Genomic DNA, 22,616 nt, shown 5'->3' with positions numbered 1-22,616 from the left:
TTTTTATGGTCCTTTTATGATTGAAAATATTTGTTTTTAGGGCTCAATGAGATTTTTTAATTTCTTGTAACACTGGTGTGATCACTAGATGGACTTCTCGACAAACTTGGGCGTTTTACCATCCGGATTTCCAAAGTACCCGGAACATTTCCAAAATGCTGGCGGCCTTGCAAAGGGGTAGCATGTATCTTACAGCTAAGGGAATAATGGGGAGAGGAAAAGAAAGAATTCTTTGAAATTATCACTCGCTGATACAAAATAAAGATTTAGAAATGAATTTTTAAAATATTTTGATTTTGAAAAATCGTATTAATAATATACATACGTACGCTCATATATAGGAATAATGCAAAAATAATTTCTATTTTCTTAATAATTGAAATATGATCAGGGGGTTTTGAAACGTGTATTTCCGTAAAAAAATTTCACAAAAATTTTTTCTTCATCATGGTACTTTGCTTATATGAACCTACATAGATCGAAAAGTAAAATTACCTGAGCAGTCAAGATTTCAAATCGTATGTCGTTGACGTGAAGTCGGATTTCAATTGTTCAGAAGGCAAATGTGAGCTTTCCTCTTTCGACCTCCACGAGACGGTCCAAAATTACTTCGTGCATCTTCGGAGAATCGAAAAAGAGGGCACGTGTGTTTGCCTTTGTCGACTCTTCGGAACTCTACGAGCTCACGTACGCGTGATCTGACAAAGTGTGAGAAACTGGAATGAGACACCCCCTCCGGTACACTTAGGGCTCCGTCTGGCATCTCTGATCACGATTCGGAGACAAGGGATAGGGAAACTGTCCGAGTAGGTCGCCATTAAAATTGGTAAAACGTTTATTAACTATTTAAAAACGATGAAACAAGGTGAACATGAGATTGACAATTCAATAAGTAATATTATTAAATAGACTATAGAGGTGTATAATAAGTGTTTGTAGTAATTATTCTCTTTATACGTTCCTTTACATCGAGACAGACGTCGTTCTTTCTGCATCATATCTTATTCTTTTTTTTTTTCTTTTTTTTTATACGATTTTTTCCATTAAATCTTTTTTCTTTTTACTCTTTAACTTGGCGAAGCCTAGCTCTCTGTCTTCAGGCACGACATGTGCGGATCACGGCGACGCTGCTCGCCAGTTCTCGGCGTCAAAAAAAAAAAAGAAAAAGAACACCTACGCTCCTTTCGTTTCATCGTGTGATACGGTGCGACGGCTGTTGGCGTTAACGATTCTAAACACAGGATTCTGTCGTAGGAAAAATAGCTCGTAGAAAGCGTACCCATGCTAATTATACCCGATCGATCGGCGCCGTTCGCTCCCGGGGCATCCTACGGAACGAACAGAAACCCAAATCGGCCCCTACCGCTCGTCTAACTAAAGGTGAAGCAATCGCAGGTTCGATCGGATCGACGTCACCGCGGATGACGCGACTGCGAACAAAACGGTCGCCACGATCAAATCGTCCGTTCGACTCTCAGCTAAATTTCAGCACGGTAGAAATCTCCATCAGTGCCTCCTCGATAAACGTAAAATGACGGAGCAAACACATCGATCCTTGCATCGAGTCATTTCAGAAATCAGATACGTGGCCGCATAAGAGGAAATCTCGATGGTTCGCGACTCCCTAACTTTAGGTCACCGTAGGGTAGATTCGTATATAATGCCATTTTATATATTTCGTAACATACGACTACGTAAAATTTATTCGTAGACAGTTTCTTAAATTTAGTATACGCTCCATCGTCTGGTAGAATCAGGGTCGAAAGCGAATCATCGAGATCTACGGTGGCACGTTTATCCCTTCAACGCGTCGATCGAATTACTTGGGCGAAAACCAGAAATATTTAACAGCTCGATGGGTGTGTACTTTTCGTAGCGTTTCTAATTATAACGTTTAATTTGTAAATGTATCGAAGGAGCTCGCGCGTCACGGCCCCAAATAAATTTCTCCAAAATGGCCGACCCCCAAAAACCCTGACACCACCGCAACTTTCGCGCGACCGTCGTATTTGCTCCGCCAAGTAAATCGCATTCCCCATCTCGCTCGTAAGTACTGATTGTTTCATGCTCTGGTCTTCGTTCGCGTTGAACAAGTTTCGAGGTTTCGGGAACCCTCGATCCACCCGTGTGAAATAATTACGAGGCGCTTCGTCTGATTCGAGCGAAGCATAGCTCAACAAGCGAGACGAACCACCTGTATCGAACTCGGTCAGACCGTAAATTTTGGGCTTTTTGTCAACCCTCTGTAACCCTACGCGGCTCTGACTCTCGCTCTTTCGTCAGTGTCTCTGATAATCGCGTGACAACTCATTTAGGTACAATTTCTCACACCGAGAGATGGAATCTACCTCACGCCCTGATTATCGACGATCTCGGAGAAAATAATTCGGGTTAGAGAGGGTCCGAAGCTTGTCGAGCTAAATTCTGTTTCCTCCTAACACCACGCTGCCCGTGATCCCAGCTTTCTATGGGATTGGCCGTTGGCCAATCGTAGAAAACGAATACTCGAAAATTAAACGCCCCGCTCGAACTCGAAAAATATAAACGACGCGTCGCGCGTTTATCCCTCGCCCGGCGAACTCTTTCGCTGTTCCTCGGTTACACGCTCGCGCAACCAGCGCCCGCAATTTCCATCTCGATTTACCCGGGTACAGGTATTTACAATAATACATACCTACTATCGTAATAATAATTTAGTAGTGGTATTTAAATTACAATAGAGTTTCATTCTTTCACCCGTCGCAGCTCGTCGCCTACTCTTCTGTCTCTTCCTCTCTCTCTATATATATATATTTTTTTTTTTTTTTATGTATATATATATATATATATGTATATATATATAATGTTGCACATAACCCAGTACTGGCTTAGTAATCTAGCTGTACAAAACATTATATATCGCTATTCTAGCATCTAGAGATTTGTCCTGTGTGGTTTGATGAATCGTGAGGCTCGCGCGATGCCACGTGCTGGCATCCCCTGCGAACCGCCCGTCGGTCTGACAAACTCGAATCTCACCGATTCGCTCTTCGCTCGCCTCTTATTGCGATTAAGTACATTAAAAAATACCTTGCTACTTCGCTCAGAATTAACCGGACAAGCTATATGTATATATAGTGATCGACGAAGCCAAGTTTTTATCATTTTTAATCATTTTCAACTTTTTATTATTTTTTTTTTTTTTGCCGCGAATCGTTCGATCCCTGTTACGTTTACTCGTTTTACCTCTATCGCCGCGATTACTGGCGGAGAATCTGTAATTTTTTATTTTTTTTTTATCAAGCGTCTAGCGGTGCTGTGCGCATCGTTTGCGAACGATCGCGGCGAGAAATCGTGTCTGTAATTTCGCACGCGTCGCTGATCGATCGATCGCGACGCGAGTCCATTGTTCCATAAAACATATATACCTCGATCGAGTCGTCGATATACGCGTTAAAATCGTTCTCGAGACGAATACACGACGGAGTACAATGAAAACGTGGCTCTCTGGGTGGGTGGGTGGGTGGTTTTAAGGGGGGGGATGGCGTGCGTTATAAATTACGAAGCACGAATAAACGTTCGTCGATTTTGTTCGTTGTTGGGGTTGGGGGAGGGGTGTTACGATCGCCGCGTGTATTCGTATCGTTTCCTTAAATTCTCGTAATAAAATCAACGCACGCGACAGTGTCCCCTTGATCTCGATCAACAAATCCGATTAGATACATGAAAAACATCGTGGTACAACGAAACACTTTCTGGTAGTAACACTATAACACGCATCAACGTTTTAAAACCCTTTCGCGTCGAAACGAACCGATCTCCGCGTCGCTGGGAGAGACGCTTCGATCGTTTCTCGTCGTCAAACTATCTCTTCTTGTTCTCCGTGTCGCGCGAGTATCTTCACCCGGGGCAACAAGTCGCGTAGGAGACTGAACACGCTTGAGGAACATCGCATACTCGCCGTGTAATTTCTCGTTAACCCGTTTGCTACCTCGCGGGACCAACGTTCGCTGAATTCTCGAGGCTACGTTCCTCTGGACGAGAGCCATTCCTCGTCGAGGTTCGCGCACGGTTAACGCCTTTAAACGTGGGACCATTGTGTCGTGTTCGTGTTGGTGTGGGTGGGAACGGCATCGGGACGGGAACGGGGAAGGCATTCAGAGTGGTTGCTTGATTATTTTATTAAGAGTAATTAAGCTTGACGCCTCGGAGGTAGAGTCCAGGCGTTCGGGCCGGGCTGAGCGTGGGGGGCAGGACGTCACAGTTGCTGGTCCCTGCATGGTACCCAAATGTTCGGACCGGACTGCTCGGCGATCACTTCCTTCACTTTCACGTAGATCTCCTCGGGCGTGTCCCCTTGCACGACGGCTGTAATCAGAGAAAATGTTTCGCGTCGACAAGGTGACCACGTCATTAACACTTAAATATATCTCATTTAGTGATGTTTATGCACGTGTCATAGAAATGTATTAAAAAAGAAAAACGAATTTGAAAAAAAGATCGACAGGAGGTAGGAGCCGAAATTAGAAAATTTCGAATCATTATAAAAAAATTATTTTTGGTTGCGGGGGTCGATTATAATCATTTTTGGTGAACAGACATACCTTCGAAATCTTAATCAGTTTCGAGAAAAAAATTCTATAAGTGGATAAATTTTTTGACAAAATTAAAACATTTCAAATCATTCTAAAAAAATTACCATCGGTTTTAGGAGTCAATTACAATAACTTTTGGTGAATACATATACCTTCGAAATCTTAATCAGTTTCGAGAAAAAAATTCTATAAGTGGATAAATTTTTTGACAAAATTAAAACATTTCAAATCATTCTAAAAAAATTACCATCGGTTTTAGGAGTCAATTACAATAACTTTTGGTGAATACATATACCCCCGAAATCCTAACCAGTTTCAAGAAAAAAATTCGATAAGTGGATAAATTTTTTGACAAAATTAAAACATTTCAAATCATTCTAAAAAAATTACCATCGGTTTTAGGAGTCAATTACAATAACTTTTGGTGAATACATATACCCCCGAAATCCTAACCAGTTTCAAGAAAAAAATTCGATAAGTGGATAAATTTTTTGACAAAATTAAAACATTTCAAATCGTTCTAAAAAAATTATTTTCAGTTAGAGGGATCAATTACAATCATTTTTGGTGAATAGACATACCCCCGAAATCCTACTCAGTTTCGAGAAAAAAATTCCTTACCGAAAATCTAACTCTGGTCAGAAATGTTTGCCCGAAATTTCATGCAGATCTTTAAAACGTCATAACTCCTGAACGGATTGGACGATTTTAATGTTTAAAAAAGCAAACTACGCGTATTTTAGTGTAGAATATGTACAAATCACAAAATTATTCGAAAAGTTGGCCCTTGAACCCGCAAAATGAGAAAAACCCCATAAAAATGGTTCAATTTTCAAACAGCCATAACTCTTACAATAGTGAATATATTTCAATGAAACTTTTTTCTGAAGTAGAGCTCATGGGTACCTACAGAAAAGTATTAGACAATTTTTCTGTAGGGCGTCAAACAAAATTACTAAAAATGAAAAAGGAATTTTTAAGAAAAATCGACAGGGGGTAGGTGCCTAAATTTTTCGACGAAAAAAAATTTTTTCAAATCGTTCTAAAAAAAATATTTTTAGATGCGGGGGTTAATTACAATCATTTTTAGTTAACAGACTTACCCTCGAAATCCTAACTAGTTTCGAGAAAAAAATTCTATAAGTGGATAAATTTTTGGACAAAATTAAAACATTTCAAATCGTTTTAAAAAAATTATTTTCAGTTAGAGGGGTCAATTACAATCATTTTTGGTGATAAGACATATTTGCGAATTCCTACGCGTTTTTGAGAAAAAAATTCGAGTACGTGGTCAAATTTTTCGACGAAATTAAAAATATTCAAATCGTTCTAAAAAAATTATTGTTAGTTGCAGAGGTCAATTACAATTATTTTTGGTGAACAGACATACCCTCGAAATCCTATCCACTTTCGAGAAAAAAATTCCTTACTGAAAATACAATATCTGATCACGAATGAATGATTCCTCTGAAGTTTCATGTACATGTTTAAAAAATCATAACTTCCGAATGGATTAGACAATTTTAATGTTTCGAAAGGCAAACTACGCGTATTTTGTTGGAGAATATATAGAAATTCTAACATTGTTCGAAAAGTTGATCTTTCAACGCATAAAACGAGAAAACCCCCATAGGGGTGGTTCAATTTTCAAACGACTGAAACTTCTAGACTAGTATACATATTTCATTGAAATTTTGGGAGGAAGTAGAGTTCATGAATACCTACAAAAAATTATTACACAACTTTTCTATAGAGCATCAAACAAAATTACTAAAAATCAAAAACAAATTTAAAAAAAAAATCGACAGGGATTAATAAGGAAAGACACTGATTTTCAAACCCCAGAGACAAGTTGCCATAACTTAAGAGCCACGTTTGGCATAACCATTCGAGTTTCTATCCAATAAAAATAAACGCCCACGATTGATTACGATAATTGTACGACTGTTTTTCGTTTAACTTTGAAGCTATTGGAAATATCTTACCGGTGAAGTACTCTCCAAATTCTTGCTCCATCTTCAATGCTCGTTCGTACGTCTTTTTCGCTTGCTCCTCTGTCATTCTCTTGTTCATTTCCCTGGAAACATAAAAAAGCAGCTCGTTAGTTAGGGAATCGTGCTGGGGCTTTCGTTAACGGAAAGTCTCTACTTACATGACCGACTCCACGGATTTCGGTTTGATGAAAATGGCGACGGGATACAGCTGCGCCACTTGTAACCTCTTGATGGCGTTTCCGCTCACGTCAAGAATACAGTGTTTTCCCTGAAAGCACAAGAGTACTTTCCTCACTTTCCGATACCCGATTGGATTCTTTTTATGCTCATGTTTCGACTCGAGACACGGGAGAAATTCTTTACATTTATTTTAGAAAATTATACGCGCATGTTTTCGATTTATTTTTGCTCGAATTTTCTCTATTACCTTTTCGGCGACTTCTCGAACGGACGCCACGGAGGTTCCATAAAGATTGTCATTGTACTGTCCAGCCTCGATGAACAAATGGTTCTGAATATCCCTCTCCATCTGCTCCCTCGACGCCACGAAATGATAATCGCGCCCGTCCACTTCGTATTCCCTTCTACTCCTCGTTGTATCTACAAAAACGAGCCCCATTCTCGATTCAAATCCTTAGAATTCCCGAAGGAACGTCCTTCCGTTAATTTAAAATATTTCGTACTCCCAATTAACGCGTTACGGACGCTTGAATTTTCCGGATGTGTTTGGTTACCCAATAACGACTCGTTTCTAGAATATTTGCCGTTCATAATTGCTGATGAGATCGAGTCTCGCGCCCGCGAATGTGAAGCAAATTAACGTTCATGTATTATTTATCTAGAATCCGGTAATACTCGCGAAGGCAAACATGCGATTTGATGCACTCAGTTAGTATTGTGTCTGAAATTTAAAACAATCGTATGCACTGTTCGAGAATTCTGTTTACACGCGCGATTAATAAATTGTGAATGTTTGGAAAGCATCGAGCACCTCTCGATTGTTGATAAAATATTTATTTCCGTTTCTACGCGATTCTATAAACATCCTGAAAAAAGTTTTCAGTTTAGGCCAAAATGTGGAAGGGTAAATGCCTTTATTATTATTTTTGTATCTGTTATCTTCTTATTTAATTTGTGATTTTTATATTATTAATGAATGGTAATATCAAACGAAGATTGGATTCTCGTACAATATTCCGACTTTACGATTTCTTCGACTAAGTCGAATCTACATCGATCCTCGCTGTTACAGTAGGCGATTAATTTTAATTTGACAGTATTAAGGCTGTTAACGAGGAGGATGCGAGGTAAGAAACCTAGTGAAACCAGATATCGCGTGCATTGCTTCCAGGCAATCTCGCGATCCGTCCGTAAACGCGTCGAGCGACACGTCGTTAAGTCGAACGACGGGATTAAATGGTTTCACTCACGTGGCACACAGCTGCCGAATTTGTCGGGGAACTCCGAGATGAGGTCGTCATTGATACGATCCTTGAGAGGTCCAAGGATAATGACAGGTCGAGTGTACTGTATGGTGAGCTGCTGGACTGCCTCGTACGACAGCACGTTTTCTTCGCTGCCTGTAATTTTTGGTATGAGTACAACCCTGGTCCCGCGACAACGCGACGAGACATGTCTATCCACGGTTAGAACGTTTACACTCTATCAAACACGGGAACAAACGCTTCTCTCGATATTACGACTCTCTAGCCCAATCCATGGACGAAAAATAAAAATGCAATAATTCTTAAACCAGCTCGTCTGTTTTTTAATTTCAAGCTTTTCTGTACACAATCTTCTAAATGTTATACTATGGAGCTATACAGGGTGTTCGGCGGCCCCTGGGAAAAATTTCAATGGGAGATTCTGGAGGCCAAAATAAGACAAAAAACAAGAATATCAATTTCTTCATTAAAGAGTTATTAAAAAATTAAATTCAAAATTTTCAAATTATTCTGGAAAAATTACTTTTGGTTGTGAGGATCGATTACAATCATTTTTGGTGAATACACATACCCCTGATTTCCTACCCACTTTCGAGAAAAAAATTCGAGTAGGTACTGAAATTTTTCGACGAAATTAAAAAATTTCAAATCATACTAAAAAAATTATATTTAGTTGCAGGGGTCAATTACAAGCATTTTTGGTCAATACACATACCCTCGAAATCCTACGCGTTTTCGAGAAAAAAATTCTTTACCGAAAATACAATGTCTGACCATACCATTGATTTATTCCCCTGAAATTTCATGCAAATCTTTAAAACGTCATAACTTCTGAACGGATTGGACGATTTTAACGTTTAAAAAAGCAAACTACGCGTATTTTGGTAGAGAATATGTACAAATCCCAAAAATATTCAAAAAGTTGGTCCTTGACCATGCAAAATGAGAAAAAACCCATAAAAATGGTCCAAATTTCAAACAGCCATAAATCCTACAATAGTGAATATAACTCATTGAAATTTTGCGAGGCAATAGAGTTCATGGATATCTACAACAAAGTATTTGACAACTTTTCTATAGGGCATCAAACAAAATTACTAAAAATAAAAAACGAATTATTAAAAAAAATCGACAGGGGTTAGGTGCCTAAATTTTCGGTGAAAAAAAAAATTTCAAATCATTCTAAGAAAATTATTTTCAGTTAAATGGGTTGATTACAATCATTTTTGGTGAATAGACATACTCCCGAAATCCTACCCATTTTCTACAAAAAAATTCAATATGGGTGGAACTTTAAACGTTAATAACTTTTTAACGAAGCCTCCCTCAACAAATTAGTATTCTTGATTTTCGTTTTATTTTGGCCTCTAGAATCTCCTATTACAATTTTTCCCAGGGGTGGCCGAACATTCTGTATATTCCAAACACGATAATAAGTAAAAAAGGAATTTCATATTATTTTATTACGTTCTTATTTTATTAAATTCAGATTTAAATACCAAACATGACAATAAGCAGAAAAGAAAATCCATATTATTCTATTACGTTCAAGTTTTTTTTTTTGCAAGATTCATGATACAATGAAGCGTTTAATTATTGCATTTCTAAAATCTCCGAGGACTGGACAACCAAGAGGTATTTCGAACGAGACACTCGTGGCCACTTCGTAATAGCTGGATTTGTTTAGTGACTGGCATGTCACCGAGTGTCTCGTTCGAGCCATAATTGTATTATCGTCGACAGAGAATGGGTCGAGCAGCGATCAATCTCAAAACGGTACTCGATTCGAACGAACAGTGGTATTTTGGTTAAGAGCTGCGCAGTAAACGCGACCGTATTGTTAAAGTTCTCGTTCGATTCGACCGTAGCCATGATCCATGCTTTAGCATTTAGGAGATCGAAGCGGGGGAGGGAAGAAGGGCTAAGCTCCCTAGAGTCTAGAAGTTAAGCGATCGAATAGTATCAAGGTCGATGTGGCGTTAGTATGTGGCGACTATGCTAATACTTAGAGCCGGAAGGGTTGGCTTTCGTAATCGATACTCGACGCCTCTGCGTGGCAAAATTACTTTACTACCGTTTCCTGGTCATCGATTCTCATTGCTATAGCCTCGAACTAACGACAAACGTTTCGTATATACAGGAAATACTGCTCGACGATTAAGTATTATTAATTGCAATGCCTCAGAGACTCGATTCCTTAAAACTCGAAAGGTGGACTAGAAATAAACGTGACACAAATGGAATAGCAGTTCACTGAAATTGAATTTAGGGTAGTTCAATATTCTGACGTTTGCTATCTAAATCTATATGCTCTCAGCGACAAGAAGCGACGTAATTACTTATAATCTATCAATCTACGCAGACCTAGGACTGTTCGCAGAACTCTACACGAGGGTGTTGATTAGTATACAGAAAAACCAAACATCAAACAGACAGACAAAGCACGTGTCGCGACTGTCACAACTGCGCGAAGCGTTTTCTGCGTTTTGTTAATGCTCGTAGATCGGGGATCTGGAGGTGAAGAAAGTAACAAAAAATAATGTTATAAAATTAAAAAAAAAAAAAACGACGATTAGAGGGTATCGATCGAAACCACGTTCGATTTAGTTAGTGGAGGTCCTAGTTGGTATGTCTGTTGCTCACTCCGGTTCACACACTGACTCCTTTTTTTTTTTTTTTTGTTTCACTTACTAAGCTCGTCATCATTCTCATCATCCTCCTTTTCCAGATAAACTAACGTCAGTTCCTCCATATAAGGCAGTTCAACACGATACAAAATTTCTCTACTCCCTGCGACGCAAGACAAATCACTTGTTGTGAGTTGGAGAACGGATGAAAGAAGCGCGCGTGAATGAGAGTTTCGAGAATGAACGCGCTGAAATCGTGGGTGAAATCGTTTCGTGACAATCTGTATTAGTTCCCGAAGACGATGTGAAGTTTTATGAAAGCTGGACGATTTTTATTCGAATCGTGAAACGCGCTGTTGACCAACTTTTATTCATACATTATTAAAGACTCTTATTCTTCATCTTCGAATTTAAATATATTCGTAATTCTTCCCTGATTTTATCTAAAATTTGAGAAACGAAAGACAAAGAGTCTTTTTGTTGGAATTATTTCACGATACAAAGCTGTGTAATTATTCCTTATCCCAGTATTGTTTTTGTAGATTTAAAAATTGACAACTTCTACGATTATTAAGGACTCTTATTCTTCATCTACAAATTTAAATATCTTCGTAATGCTTCCGTGATATACAACAGTAGAACAGTAGTTCGCGTTTTTATATTTCTCTATCCGATTTTCTGGGAAGCTCCATCGAATACGAAAGGATCGATAATTTATTTACCCGTTCGTTGTCCTACGCAAACACTTCCGTGGAGAAATGGTTCGCCATTCTGGCTGGTACGTCGAATATTTTGCGACCATGGACGATTGCAAATTGAAAGGAGAAAAATCTGGCACGCGAGAGATCGATCGAGTCGCTGGTTCGATTGTCCTCGAAGTTTCTGGGTTCGTTAATCGTCGAAAGCGTTATTAAAAAATGACAACGGATCCTGACAAAAGGCCGCGGGACCTGACAATGGACTCGTCCTATGGATGGATCGTTATATCGCGGTAATGAACGTGTGGTTTGTTAATTGATGCGACCGAGATGAAACGTAGTTGGAGGAGGAAACGTATAATGGAGACTGGGAACGAAAGGCACAGACAGACAAGAAAGGTACAAATAAAGAGATTCTGGGGAAAGAAAAACAGAAAGTGAAAATGTGAAGAGAGAGAGAGAGAGAGAGAGACGTGATTACCTTCGGTGTTAGTGTCGTCCTGGGTGTAGCACAGCATGAATGCTAAAACATAACAAGTTCAATATTTCAGTATACGTTGCCTACTAATAAGCGACCGTTAATAATTGCTAGGATTAATTAAAGCTTTAAGCACGAACATCTCCTACCGTCGAGTTTAACTCGATTATTTTCGAAACCGACTCGAGGATCCGTGATAGCTCGAAAGCCCATCTGTTTCGCGAGTCTCGTTCCACGTTCATACGTTATTTTTCCCCGAAAATATAATTTAACGCGCCGACTGTCGCGGAGATCGTTCATAATTCGAGGAATTTTTAATGGAAATCGAATTCTAATCAAAGATAAATAATTTTTTGTCCGTAAATTAATTGAATATGCACTTCGTCCTACTCGTTTTCATTTTAGATTCCAGATTTCTATGGTGATTATTTACCCTATTTAGGAATTGAAGTTTTATTAAATTTAGCTTGCACAGCATTTTTGAGATTTAAAATCTGATAAATATTGATACACTGAGAATATAATTTTGTCCACTTGTTTCACGCGTTCGAGATTTCTATGCTCTATTTAGGAATTAAAATTCTATTTATTTTTAGGAGGAGGAGACTAATTCCAAATGTAGCTTGCACAGGATTTTTGAGATCCAAATCTGGGTTCCGTGGTATCGATAGATATCGATAAATTGAGAATATAATTTTGTCCACTTGCTTCACGCGCTCTAGAATTTCACGAATAAAGTTTTAACACGAACGAACGAAATGTTTCGCGAAATTTTATCCGTGTATAATGAAAATTTCGCCAGAGACAGTCGACGCGTTAATTGTCGCGTCTACGCGGTTCGCTATCGTCGAACGATGGCGTTTCAGGGGTAATGGTGCTAAGAGCAACTTCCGTACTTTGTCTTTCCTTGCAAATGGACTTGCCATATACGGGGCGTAGCTTGACATCGGACTCTTTAACACGGCATTAAGCAAAGAGGAAACTTTCGAGTACGAATCGCAACAAAACTGTCCAAGCGGGCGGAGTGTACGATAAACGGTCGCAACTTTTCGTACGGGGGATCCGTCTAGCTAGAACTGTAAGTAACGTTAAAAGGGGTGGGAAAACATCGAAAACTTTCGTCCACCGTGACTATGTACACGTGCAAAGAGGATATCGCTACAAGCGTTCGAGGAAAGCTCTACTTCTACGACGAATCCACAAAGAAAGGTTTTTTCTAGCCAGTTAGAAAGCGTGTCGAGTGAATGTGTCGCAGCTCGTTCGTCGTGTGCTGGTTACAAAATGCAGGCAAACGCATGATGCGAGTGTCTCTCGGTGCGAGGATGAGAAACTGCAGCGTGCTCAAGCAAAGAATGGTACCAAAAAACAAAAAGACCTTTTCGACGTGACGTTTACAGGGTCGCTGGATTTCCCGTTTTTATTTGGTCTTTCGATTCTTCTAGATTTTTTTTTTTTCAATTAATTTTTAACGATAAATCGATCTATGTGCGCGCTCGCGTGTACGTGTATTCGTGTGTGTCCGGTGTGATCGTATCTTGTCTCGTTGACCAACTTGGTATACTTACGTGTAGGATCGTTTTCATTCTCGGGTGTCGTGGGCGACCCTACACAAGCAGGCAAAAACAAAACACATGTCACGTTTTCACATGATAAAAAACACAAAAGCTCAATCGGAAGTTGGGCGTACCGTCGTACCTGTCGTTCCTTCTTTCATCTATTATTTTTTATGTTTCGTTGGAAAAACGTACGCTAGGGTGGAGCAACAATTTCTACGTAATTTTAATAATTATTCGAACTCCCTAGCGAGCTTTACAGATTTTAATAACATAAATATTTCTATTTTCTGAAGTCTGGGGTATTTAATAGGGCTCAAAAATAAAGGTTCTAGATGATTCTTTTTTAATTTAAATTTGATTTTTGCTCCACCCTAACGCCTCAACTATCAACGCGGACGTAATTCTCTTACCCAGGGTTTGTTTCGTCCGTGTCCGGCAAAGTTTCTACGTAAAACATCGATCGATAACAGGAAGTAAAGACAACGGTACAGCAAAGAAAATAATTCAGACCGCTAAGGGTTATAAGATACCAATGACATTTAATAAAGTATATTTCCGGCTAGGTCGCTTACTCTACGATTTAATCGGTTCCACGATATTTTCGATCATCGATTAAAAAAAGTGGGTTGCAGTACACACGTGAAAATATTCTAACTGCAAAGTTCAAACACACGGGTCTAAATATACGTATATTGACTGAGAGAGATACGACGAGAATAAAAAAAAAAATACCACGTAAAAAACCACAATAGATATATATGGGTCTGAACATGCACAGAACGTGCAGGATACGAGTGGCCATTTCACGGGATACTCACGTTCCTGGTCCGAACCATCCTCGGATTTGTCATCCTTGCTCTTCATGAAGGGGAACTTCCTGCTGAACGAGAAGTTCTTCTTTTTCCTGTCCAGGGTCGATTGCTGTAATTGGTCAACCGTCTGTTAGATAAACAATTACTATATGAGAGACTGTAGAGAACAGGAAGAGCCTTACATAGAAATCACAAACGTGCACGTCTTAGTAAAGAGAGAAATGTTCATTCTGTTGAGAGATATTGTCTAAAACTATTCCATAAACTTCATGCATTAGATAGAGATACTCTTAAAAAGTAAATTATTGCTACAAGATTCTCCGAGTGTTTTCAAGACCATTTGCAATTTACAAATGAACCATTTTGCTTCGATAATATGGGAAATGGACGAAATAAAAAATCTGGAGTTAAGTTTAGAAGGTAAGGTGATCCTGCAGTGACCTTGAAGATACTACAGATTATCTTTCAAGCTTTCTTGTGTTTCCCATGGCCGAGTAACTGTGTCACACGATACTAATCGCGAGATGTCCGTTATGGTGGACGCCTGGTCATGCTTACCTTGTCGAGGATGACTGGCATGTGACCTTGGAACTTGACGGAACGATCCCTGGCCCGTTGCTTCCGTTCCCATCGTCTGCGAGAGGGTATTATCCCAAGGCCCTCCTCCTCCCCCTGAGGATTCACTCTTCTGGCTTGCCACCATTCATCGTCGCTGGCGTTCGTCACGTGTAGGATTTCACCATAACGGAATGCCAAACCGCGGCTTGGCAGACCGTCGTCCTTGTTGGGATCGTAATCGAACAACGCTCTGGGAAGCAAAACATAAATCACCCTCTACTAACTGTTAAAAATTCTTCAACCCCCACAACGTTGCATAGTGAGGTGGTTTTTAGCTCTGGACTAGTCTCAGATAGTTTGACAATATTTCTGAGGGTGACTGGAGAATTATCACATCATTCCATTTTGATTAAAACATAACACTGACTATTAAACATTCCTCAAGCTTCACAATATTGCACAATGAGGTGGTTTTTAACTCTGGACTAGTCTCAGGTAGTTTGAGAATATTTCTGAGCGTGATTGGAGAATTACCACATGATTTCGTAAACTTTAAGTTTATCTAATCTGGCTTTAAAGTACATATTCTCGGTGTCAAATTTTATACAGATTATTTTCTTACAAAGTAGGGGGTTGAGTAAATAAAAGTTAAAGGTAAAAATCTGAAGACCACCCTGTTGTTCATTGTCGATGAAAAGACTAGAACGAAAAGTTGATTTACCTGACGTAAAGTGATTTCTTCTGCGAGGTCCTCATGAGGGTGCCTGTCATTATATTTTGCTGGGAGATCTGTTGCTTAAGATCGTGGATCTTAGCCTCGAATCTGTTGTAATCTTCGGGCTTGTACTGTACCACGATCGTCACTGTCTGGCCAGTACCCTGCACAGACATATCGAAGCCGTGTGTAACAGTTTTAACTATCGCCAAGTTAATTTTATTTTATGCGGATCCATTTAAATTCGAAAGGATTTTAGACGGCAAGGAGCGATAGGAACACCTCGAGATTAAAAGCGACGGGTTTAAAATACCTTGAGGGCTGCGGCGGCCTCTTCATGAGTGGCTGTCCGAAGATTAATGCCATTCACACTGAGTATTTGATCGCCGCGACGCAATTCACCGCTAAGGTCGGCCGGGCCTCCGGCTAGGATGAAGGAAATGAAAATTCCCTCGCCATCTTCGCCGCCGACGATGTTGAAACCCAGACCGGAAGAGCCTTTGTTGAGCACGACTGTGCGTACCTCTCTGGAAAAGCCAGAAAAACCACTGGATTATTAAAACGCTCCCACGAAGCGTGGCTTAAAATTCTCGACTTGGAACCATGCACATTAATTTGTATTCAAACTCCGGGTCGCCAATTCTAGTAGATTCATAGACACGTCGACTTCTCAATCTTTCACACTCCTACAAATTTTAAGGAAATGTAGTTATTGCAACTTATTTGTATATCAAAATATGTGTGACGATTTTCGAATAAGTCAAAGTTTGTACGTACAGAATTCTTCCCCAAATAAAACAATCACTTAATATTTAATATTGATACCTCAATGGAGGAAATTTAATTGAAAATATTCGATGTAGTGATTGCAACTTGACGTGACATTTTTCGAATGAGGATTATACGAAGATGGAGTTTGTCAAAGTTTGTACGTAGAAAATACTTTTCCAATTTTTAATATTGATACCTCAATGGATTATTTTACGTTTGAACCAAATCGTGGGAGATACGCATCGAATAGTAAAAATAAGCCCAGGTTTCATGAGCTCCGTTAATTTTCAAGCGGCTCATAATCGCAATTAGACGAACAAGATTCTTCTTAATCGCGGACGAAAGACGCAAAGTGATTCCAGCCGTTCGTTGTTCCTCTTCCCTCCCCGAGGGGATAAAGTTTTTTCATTACGGACTTACGTAGTATCGAGTTCTTGAACTATGTCGCCGGTCATTAATTGCTCCACTTCTCATGGTGCTTTAATTAAAGTCACTGCACCGGAAAAGACAAGGCGCGCGCGCTAAAATAACTTTAAAGGGCACCGATCGAGACGACGCTTCGAACCCGCTCGTAATTAAATATTTCTAATCAATCTTAAGCGTCGTCGATTAAACCTTAGAGCCTTTCACGAACCGTTGCTCCGAGAAAAATTCGATCGCTCGAAATTCGAAAGACGATGCTTTCAATTTGAGATTTAAAAAATTCTAAAATAGACATCGTTTTCTATGAAGTATAACAAATTTAATTGTGACATTTTCCTGCCTGAATCCACGCAGCTCCGTGGGGTTCACCAATAATATCATTTGGTAGTCAAAAATGTGATTTAATCTAAAAATATAATTTACAGTTCCAAACCTCTATGTTTACTATTGAGATTCAAAACCTGGAAGAATAAAACCACGGCAACGAAGACTGGAAAATCAGTGTTTTTGGATAACATTGAATGTATCGCGAGTCCAGTTCGATTCCAGGCGACATTTTTCGCGTTTTCCAATTTTTAAATCGGCGTTTCTGAACTTCTCTAAGCAGGAGCTGTTTATACATGCAGAAAAACAGCGAAAACGAGTAGAATCATCGAGGTCATCGGGTACCATCGCGAGACAAGGCGGTCGTGAACACGCTTTACTCTATGCAGCGATCGTTTGCTTAACCATTCGTTCCCGTTACGAGTGCACTCGATCTAGAGAAAAGCGTATCGTACCGTCGAACGTGGAAACACGGAATTCCTTCCTGGCTCAACTCGGGCCCCGGCTATGGCAGTTAATCACGAAATAGCAGAATCGAGTTCCCGTGGGCATTACTCTGTCACGAGATACAATTCACCGCGTCGACGGTGAACACGAAATAATTTGTGAACGGAACCTCGTTTTCCCACCCTGCTCGATCCATTGTACGCAACGGCAGCGTGATTTCAACGACTTTGACGCGGGGAACGCGTTTCGTCGGCGTTGCGTGTTTTCGGGGTACAAGTAATTTCACGAATGAAATTGGTTACGCGTCTAACTCGACGGAATGTCCAAGAATATGAGCGACATAAAGCGCTGGAGGAAAAATCGGTGTGATAATTTGTTCGATTCCATTAATCCATCAACGTTTCCTTGGCTCTCTTCGAGAATTTATAAATGAGATAAATAATATATCTAATTTCGAGAAAATATTATTACTGTGTAGAGTAGATCTGGTGTTTTAGGGTTTCATTTATTATTTCTTAATCTCATTGCAGGGGAGGAAATACCCTTCATAAATAAAATAAATGTTTCTGGTACTTTAATTCTGTATCATCCGAGATCCATCTTAGCTTTCCACGCAAGCAGAGCTAGAAAGCTATCTAGCAACTGTCTCGAAACTGTTGCACGCCATCGTACGTGATACCGCTGTCTGATAGCTCCCCTGGGAACGAGGGTTCTGCCTTTTTTTTTTACGTAATATTGTTGTATTTATAGCCAGTTCCTTTGAGAACAACTGACATTTATTGCAAACATTTTCCCATATGTTGCATTGTTAACGAAACGTGACTAGAAATAATCTTCGATACGAGGTCCCGGAGAGTGTTCCTTTTTTAAACGTTTCAAATTGTTATTTACTGTTAAAGGATACATCCAGAAATATATAAATCTTATACGACGTTCCATTTTATACCCCATGACTTTTACGAGGAGGATGTCACCTCAGACCATTAGGGAGGTACCATTACGTACTTTATACATCATAAAGACAGTCATTGCTTAAAAACTATACAGTAAAATTTCTTCCTCTGACATTTTCACGTTGTCCATGAAATCTTATAATACATGTATCCTTTATATTCATAACTATACTTAAAAACTGCTGATACTGTCTTACATCAAATTAAAGACTACCCTGAATGCATTTACTAATAAATTAACCCATTCGTGCTTTGCTATTCAAGAATATTCATGGAAAATATCAAACTTGTCCAAATACTGAAATTTTAACTCTCGAATGATATCTCAAATTTTTACTTTAGACGCGAGTATTATATAACAATAAAATTAGATTGAAGTCTGTAGGTTTTATGCCTTGTCGCCCCTCAATAATGGCGAACGAATGACTGAAAGTATCTAAAATAAAAAGATGTGGCCCTCCAATTTCCAAGGAAAAGTACATCGCGACCCGGTTTCCGCTGAAAGCTGCAGAAACACTTTCGGGTTCAGCGATTAACAGAGTCGGGGACCCTACAGAGTCGATTAAACTCTAAATTTCGCGAGTTACCTGCAGCGATTTCGACGAGGTACGTCGACGCTTTCGCAGGCTACGTCAATCAACCGGTAACGCGCGACGATAGGCGACTCGAAATTACGCCATCGAGCTTCCTCCGAGGCAGCAGGAAACTTCCGCAAATATTACTCGACGTATTCCCGCATCCTCGTGCACGACGGAACGCATCCAGGCGCCGTCACGATGGGCGCGAGCCAGGATTACCGCGTTAATTAAGGTCTCCATTCAAATTCGACCACTCGAGATTGCCTACGCGAGCCCCGAGTATCTCCAGCCGCAACGAGCCGCATAATCCAACGACTTCGCGGATCCGACGAGCAACTGCTTTCGGGTACGAGTTACGCGGAAATGAATACCGCCTTGCGGCCTCTTGAACGCTCCAGTGCCACTCCGACCGACGTCAGAACCGTGTAACCAAACGGCTCGAGCCGTTTCGGAACGATTACAAATTACGCCATTCGATGGAATTTCCCGTTTATGATGGAACGGTCCATTAGAATCGTATGCAATTGACGTTATTTAAATTTAGCACCTGATTCTAGTCTTCTCCGCGGGGGAGGTAGCAGCAGAATATTTGGAACGAGCTTGAGACGAGTAAATAGGAAATATAAGGGAGAGAATCTTCAGCTTCTAGTGTCTTAGAACAGCAATAACGCGTATTAAAAATAATAAAACTTTAGGCGCGTGCAGTTCTGAAACTATTAGCGATTTATTGATAATTGAACCACTATTGCTAGCGGTAAAGCTTCCCCTTTAAAATGGCTTTTGGTTTTTGTCGATCGGACTTTCCGTTTTCGAGATATCGTAATTTATGTAAAAGGTAATTTTTAAAATTCCACTCTCTGTCTGAGAAAAGCTTATTAACGCGTATTAAAAATCATAAAACTTTAGACGCGTGCAGTTCCGAAACTATTAGTGTTTTATTAATTATTACACCACTGTTGGCAGCGGCAAAGCCTCCCCTTTAAAATGGCTTTTGGTTTTTGTCGATCGGACTTTCCGTTTTCGAGATATCGTAATTTATGTAAAAGGTAGTTTTTTCAATTTGACTACGATCTCGCTCGGCGCCTATTAACGCGTATTAAAAATCATAAAACTTTAGATGCGTGCAGTTCTGAAAGTACTAGTGTTTTAGTAATTATTAAGCTATTGTTGGCAGCGGTGAAGCTCCCCCTTTAAAGTGGTTTTTGGTTTTTGTCGATCGGACTTTCCGTTTTCGAGATATCGCAATTTATGTAAAAGGTAATTTTTCTTAATTCGACTATCTTTGTCTCCGTCTAATGCGCTCGGACCTCCTTCTCGCACGTTGACCCACTGACCGAGTGACTGAATGACGTCACGTTTACTACTTACTACGAGCACGTGCCGGTCAACGACCTTGACGAGGCCGTAGTAAACAAACGCTTCGGACCCTTATATCTCCGAAACTAGCCACCGCGTCGACTTGAAACTAAAATCGTCATATCTCCGGAACTAATAAAGCTATCGACTCGCACAAACGCTCATTTTAACGGGCTTTTCATCCTCTATCCAATGACTATAACAACTACCATAATTTATGCTGTCTTCTATGTTTATTTTCACATTTACTTTGACGTTACATACCCAAAGAAGTTTTAGTAATTCTTATTGATTATACAACCGGTATACGATTAACACTGCATTATAAATTATTTATTTAATTCATAATGAACTTAATTTCGGATACAGAACATCTTTTCGTAAATAATTATGTTTCCTTGAACTAACTACGGTGTCGACTTAAAACAAAATTCGTTTTCTATTGATAGAAGTCTTTGAGAGTGAAAAATCCATCTCTGCCGCATATTCTACCAGCCGGAAGTTAGAACAGAGAAATAATGCGACCGAATTTACGAGACCAGCAGGAAAAACTAAGACGAATGTAGGATACGTTGAATACGCGAACCATATCAATAATCGAGCAACGAAACTACCGAAAGGTTGAGAAACTTCTAGTTCAGAGTTGATAAAACGGAACGAAAAGGATGTGGAAGCAGAGAGAAATTTTATTTGCTCGTAACGAATAAATATTTTGAATTTATAAAACTTCTGCTCGTGATTTCGTTTCCACGAATCGACTCGTGCAATGCGAGAATATTTTATAATTTCCCGGTGACACGCGAAATAACAAAATTTTGAAAAAACGACAAATGCACAAAATATCATTGACACGACAGCCTCGTTAATTAAAAGGCGTCGTGAAACTTCAACGAGCCGCGGATTTTTTGCCGAAACGGTAGAGCAAGGGGCACGACGGCGTAGAGGGTGGAAAAAGTTGGTCGTCTAATTAAGATTCTCGTGAAAAATTCTGAACCCATTCAGGACGGTTCATCGCTCATGAGCGTCGCTCGACCGCATCCACGACCGGCTGAACCATCGAAACCTAGATTCACCCCGTTCCTGCCAACCACCCTTCTTCCTCGGGGAGAATTCCCAGCCCTGAAAGGTCGATTTTCATTCCGATTCAGAGGAGCCACTCTCAACGCACGGGCTTCTCGCTTGCGTTAACAAAGACCTCAAATTAGTGGTCGGCCGGTGCAGCTGCGTTTCCAGGGCTCCATTAAGGTCACGTCGCAATGCACACGGCTGATAAACCGAGGGTCGGTGGTCTGTTTCCAGGGTTGGTGAATTTACGGTAAATTTAGAAGCTTGCGGCCGTTCGTTGATCGTTTTAGGTCGGTTTAGAACTTCTTTCTCGAGAATCCATCGTGCTTCAACGCACTCTCATTGATCGAGTTTAACCCTTAGCTCGCCATCAAGTTAAATCTCTATTTCTACAAATCTCGTATAATCGCAATAAATTATATTTCAATTTATCCATCGACGAGTAAAAAGTTTCCAATAAAAGAAAAATAAAAGAGGCATTCTACTCGCGTTTCTAAGAGCCCCACTTAAAATAAGTAGTTCAATCAGTGTACACGAAGTTCCATATCGACCGGCAGCGATCAATTAAAAAAATAGAATGAAAAAGAAGCAGCCTGTGAGCCTCGGTGTCACTTGCTACTGAATAGTGCGACTATATTTAGCCAGTACTATCGAGAAGCACGAAATGTCGATACTTTGCATCATAAAACGTTGCAGTATTTCTTCGATAAAATGCGAAATAAACAAGAAAACTACACGTTAAGCAATCTAAAGATTCCTAACCAGGCTAGAAAGATTTTATTTAAAATTTTTAAATAGACAAGAATTTCTCTGTCGAAGACACAGATGCATAGCCACCGTAACGCGAGGATTCTACAGGGTCATCGAGGGGTTAAATATACAGCGTTCGATCGATTTATCGGATCTGGTTCGTCCTCCGCGATTGGAGTGCAACCTGTTAGCGCGATTTCGTTCGAAGTCAACATAAATCCGACGATAGCAGTCACGGTCGCGGAGCCAACGACCGATCAGGATCATGAAATATTTATAACGACGGTAACGGGAGACACGATTTCACGGTTAATTGACTGGCCGTGAGACCGGTGGACCTCGCTGGCGAATTCATGAATGGTTTCATTTGGTTAGCCCCGTGTTCCACGCCTGGCTATCTTGGGGAACGTCCGCTTTAAGTGGCGACGTTTCAACTATCCGAAAGGTCGTACCTGGAAGCAAAATGACCGCGTCGTCTCGCGGTCCCTGTGG

General features: G+C 40.1%; 1 protein-coding gene across 19 annotated transcripts in view; it reads right to left on the bottom strand.

Moving 5' to 3' along the window:
• Nucleotides 1-817: 817 nt before the first annotated feature.
• Nucleotides 818-22,616, bottom strand: part of Dlg1 (MAGUK family member discs large 1) — a 687,637-nt gene continuing 665,838 nt past the window's right edge. For 12 of the 19 annotated variants that reach the window (XM_076762410.1, XM_076762412.1, XM_076762415.1 and 9 more), the window contains 12 exons: nt 15,771-15,984; nt 15,464-15,621; nt 14,743-14,992; nt 14,191-14,311; nt 13,382-13,420; nt 11,820-11,861; nt 10,705-10,803; nt 7,999-8,148; nt 6,996-7,168; nt 6,727-6,836; nt 6,560-6,651; nt 818-4,347 (listed from right to left, as the gene is read on the bottom strand). In XM_076762410.1, coding sequence (XP_076618525.1) covers nt 4,238-4,347; nt 6,560-6,651; nt 6,727-6,836; nt 6,996-7,168; nt 7,999-8,148; nt 10,705-10,803; nt 11,820-11,861; nt 13,382-13,420; nt 14,191-14,311; nt 14,743-14,992; nt 15,464-15,621; nt 15,771-15,984 — 1,558 coding nt within the window. In that variant the 3' untranslated portion in view covers nt 818-4,237. The remainder of the gene's footprint in view (nt 4,348-6,559; nt 6,652-6,726; nt 6,837-6,995; nt 7,169-7,998; nt 8,149-10,704; nt 10,804-11,819; nt 11,862-13,381; nt 13,421-14,190; nt 14,312-14,742; nt 14,993-15,463; nt 15,622-15,770; nt 15,985-22,616) is intronic. The other 7 variants (XM_076762413.1, XM_076762402.1, XM_076762404.1 and 4 more) reach the window with 6 other exon arrangements.

This window comes from Colletes latitarsis, chromosome 3 (assembly GCF_051014445.1).
Source record: "Colletes latitarsis isolate SP2378_abdomen chromosome 3, iyColLati1, whole genome shotgun sequence".
NCBI lineage: Eukaryota > Metazoa > Arthropoda > Insecta > Hymenoptera > Colletidae > Colletes > Colletes latitarsis.
Note: the sequence above shows the minus strand (reverse complement) of the source record. Positions and strands in the feature narration are given on the sequence as shown.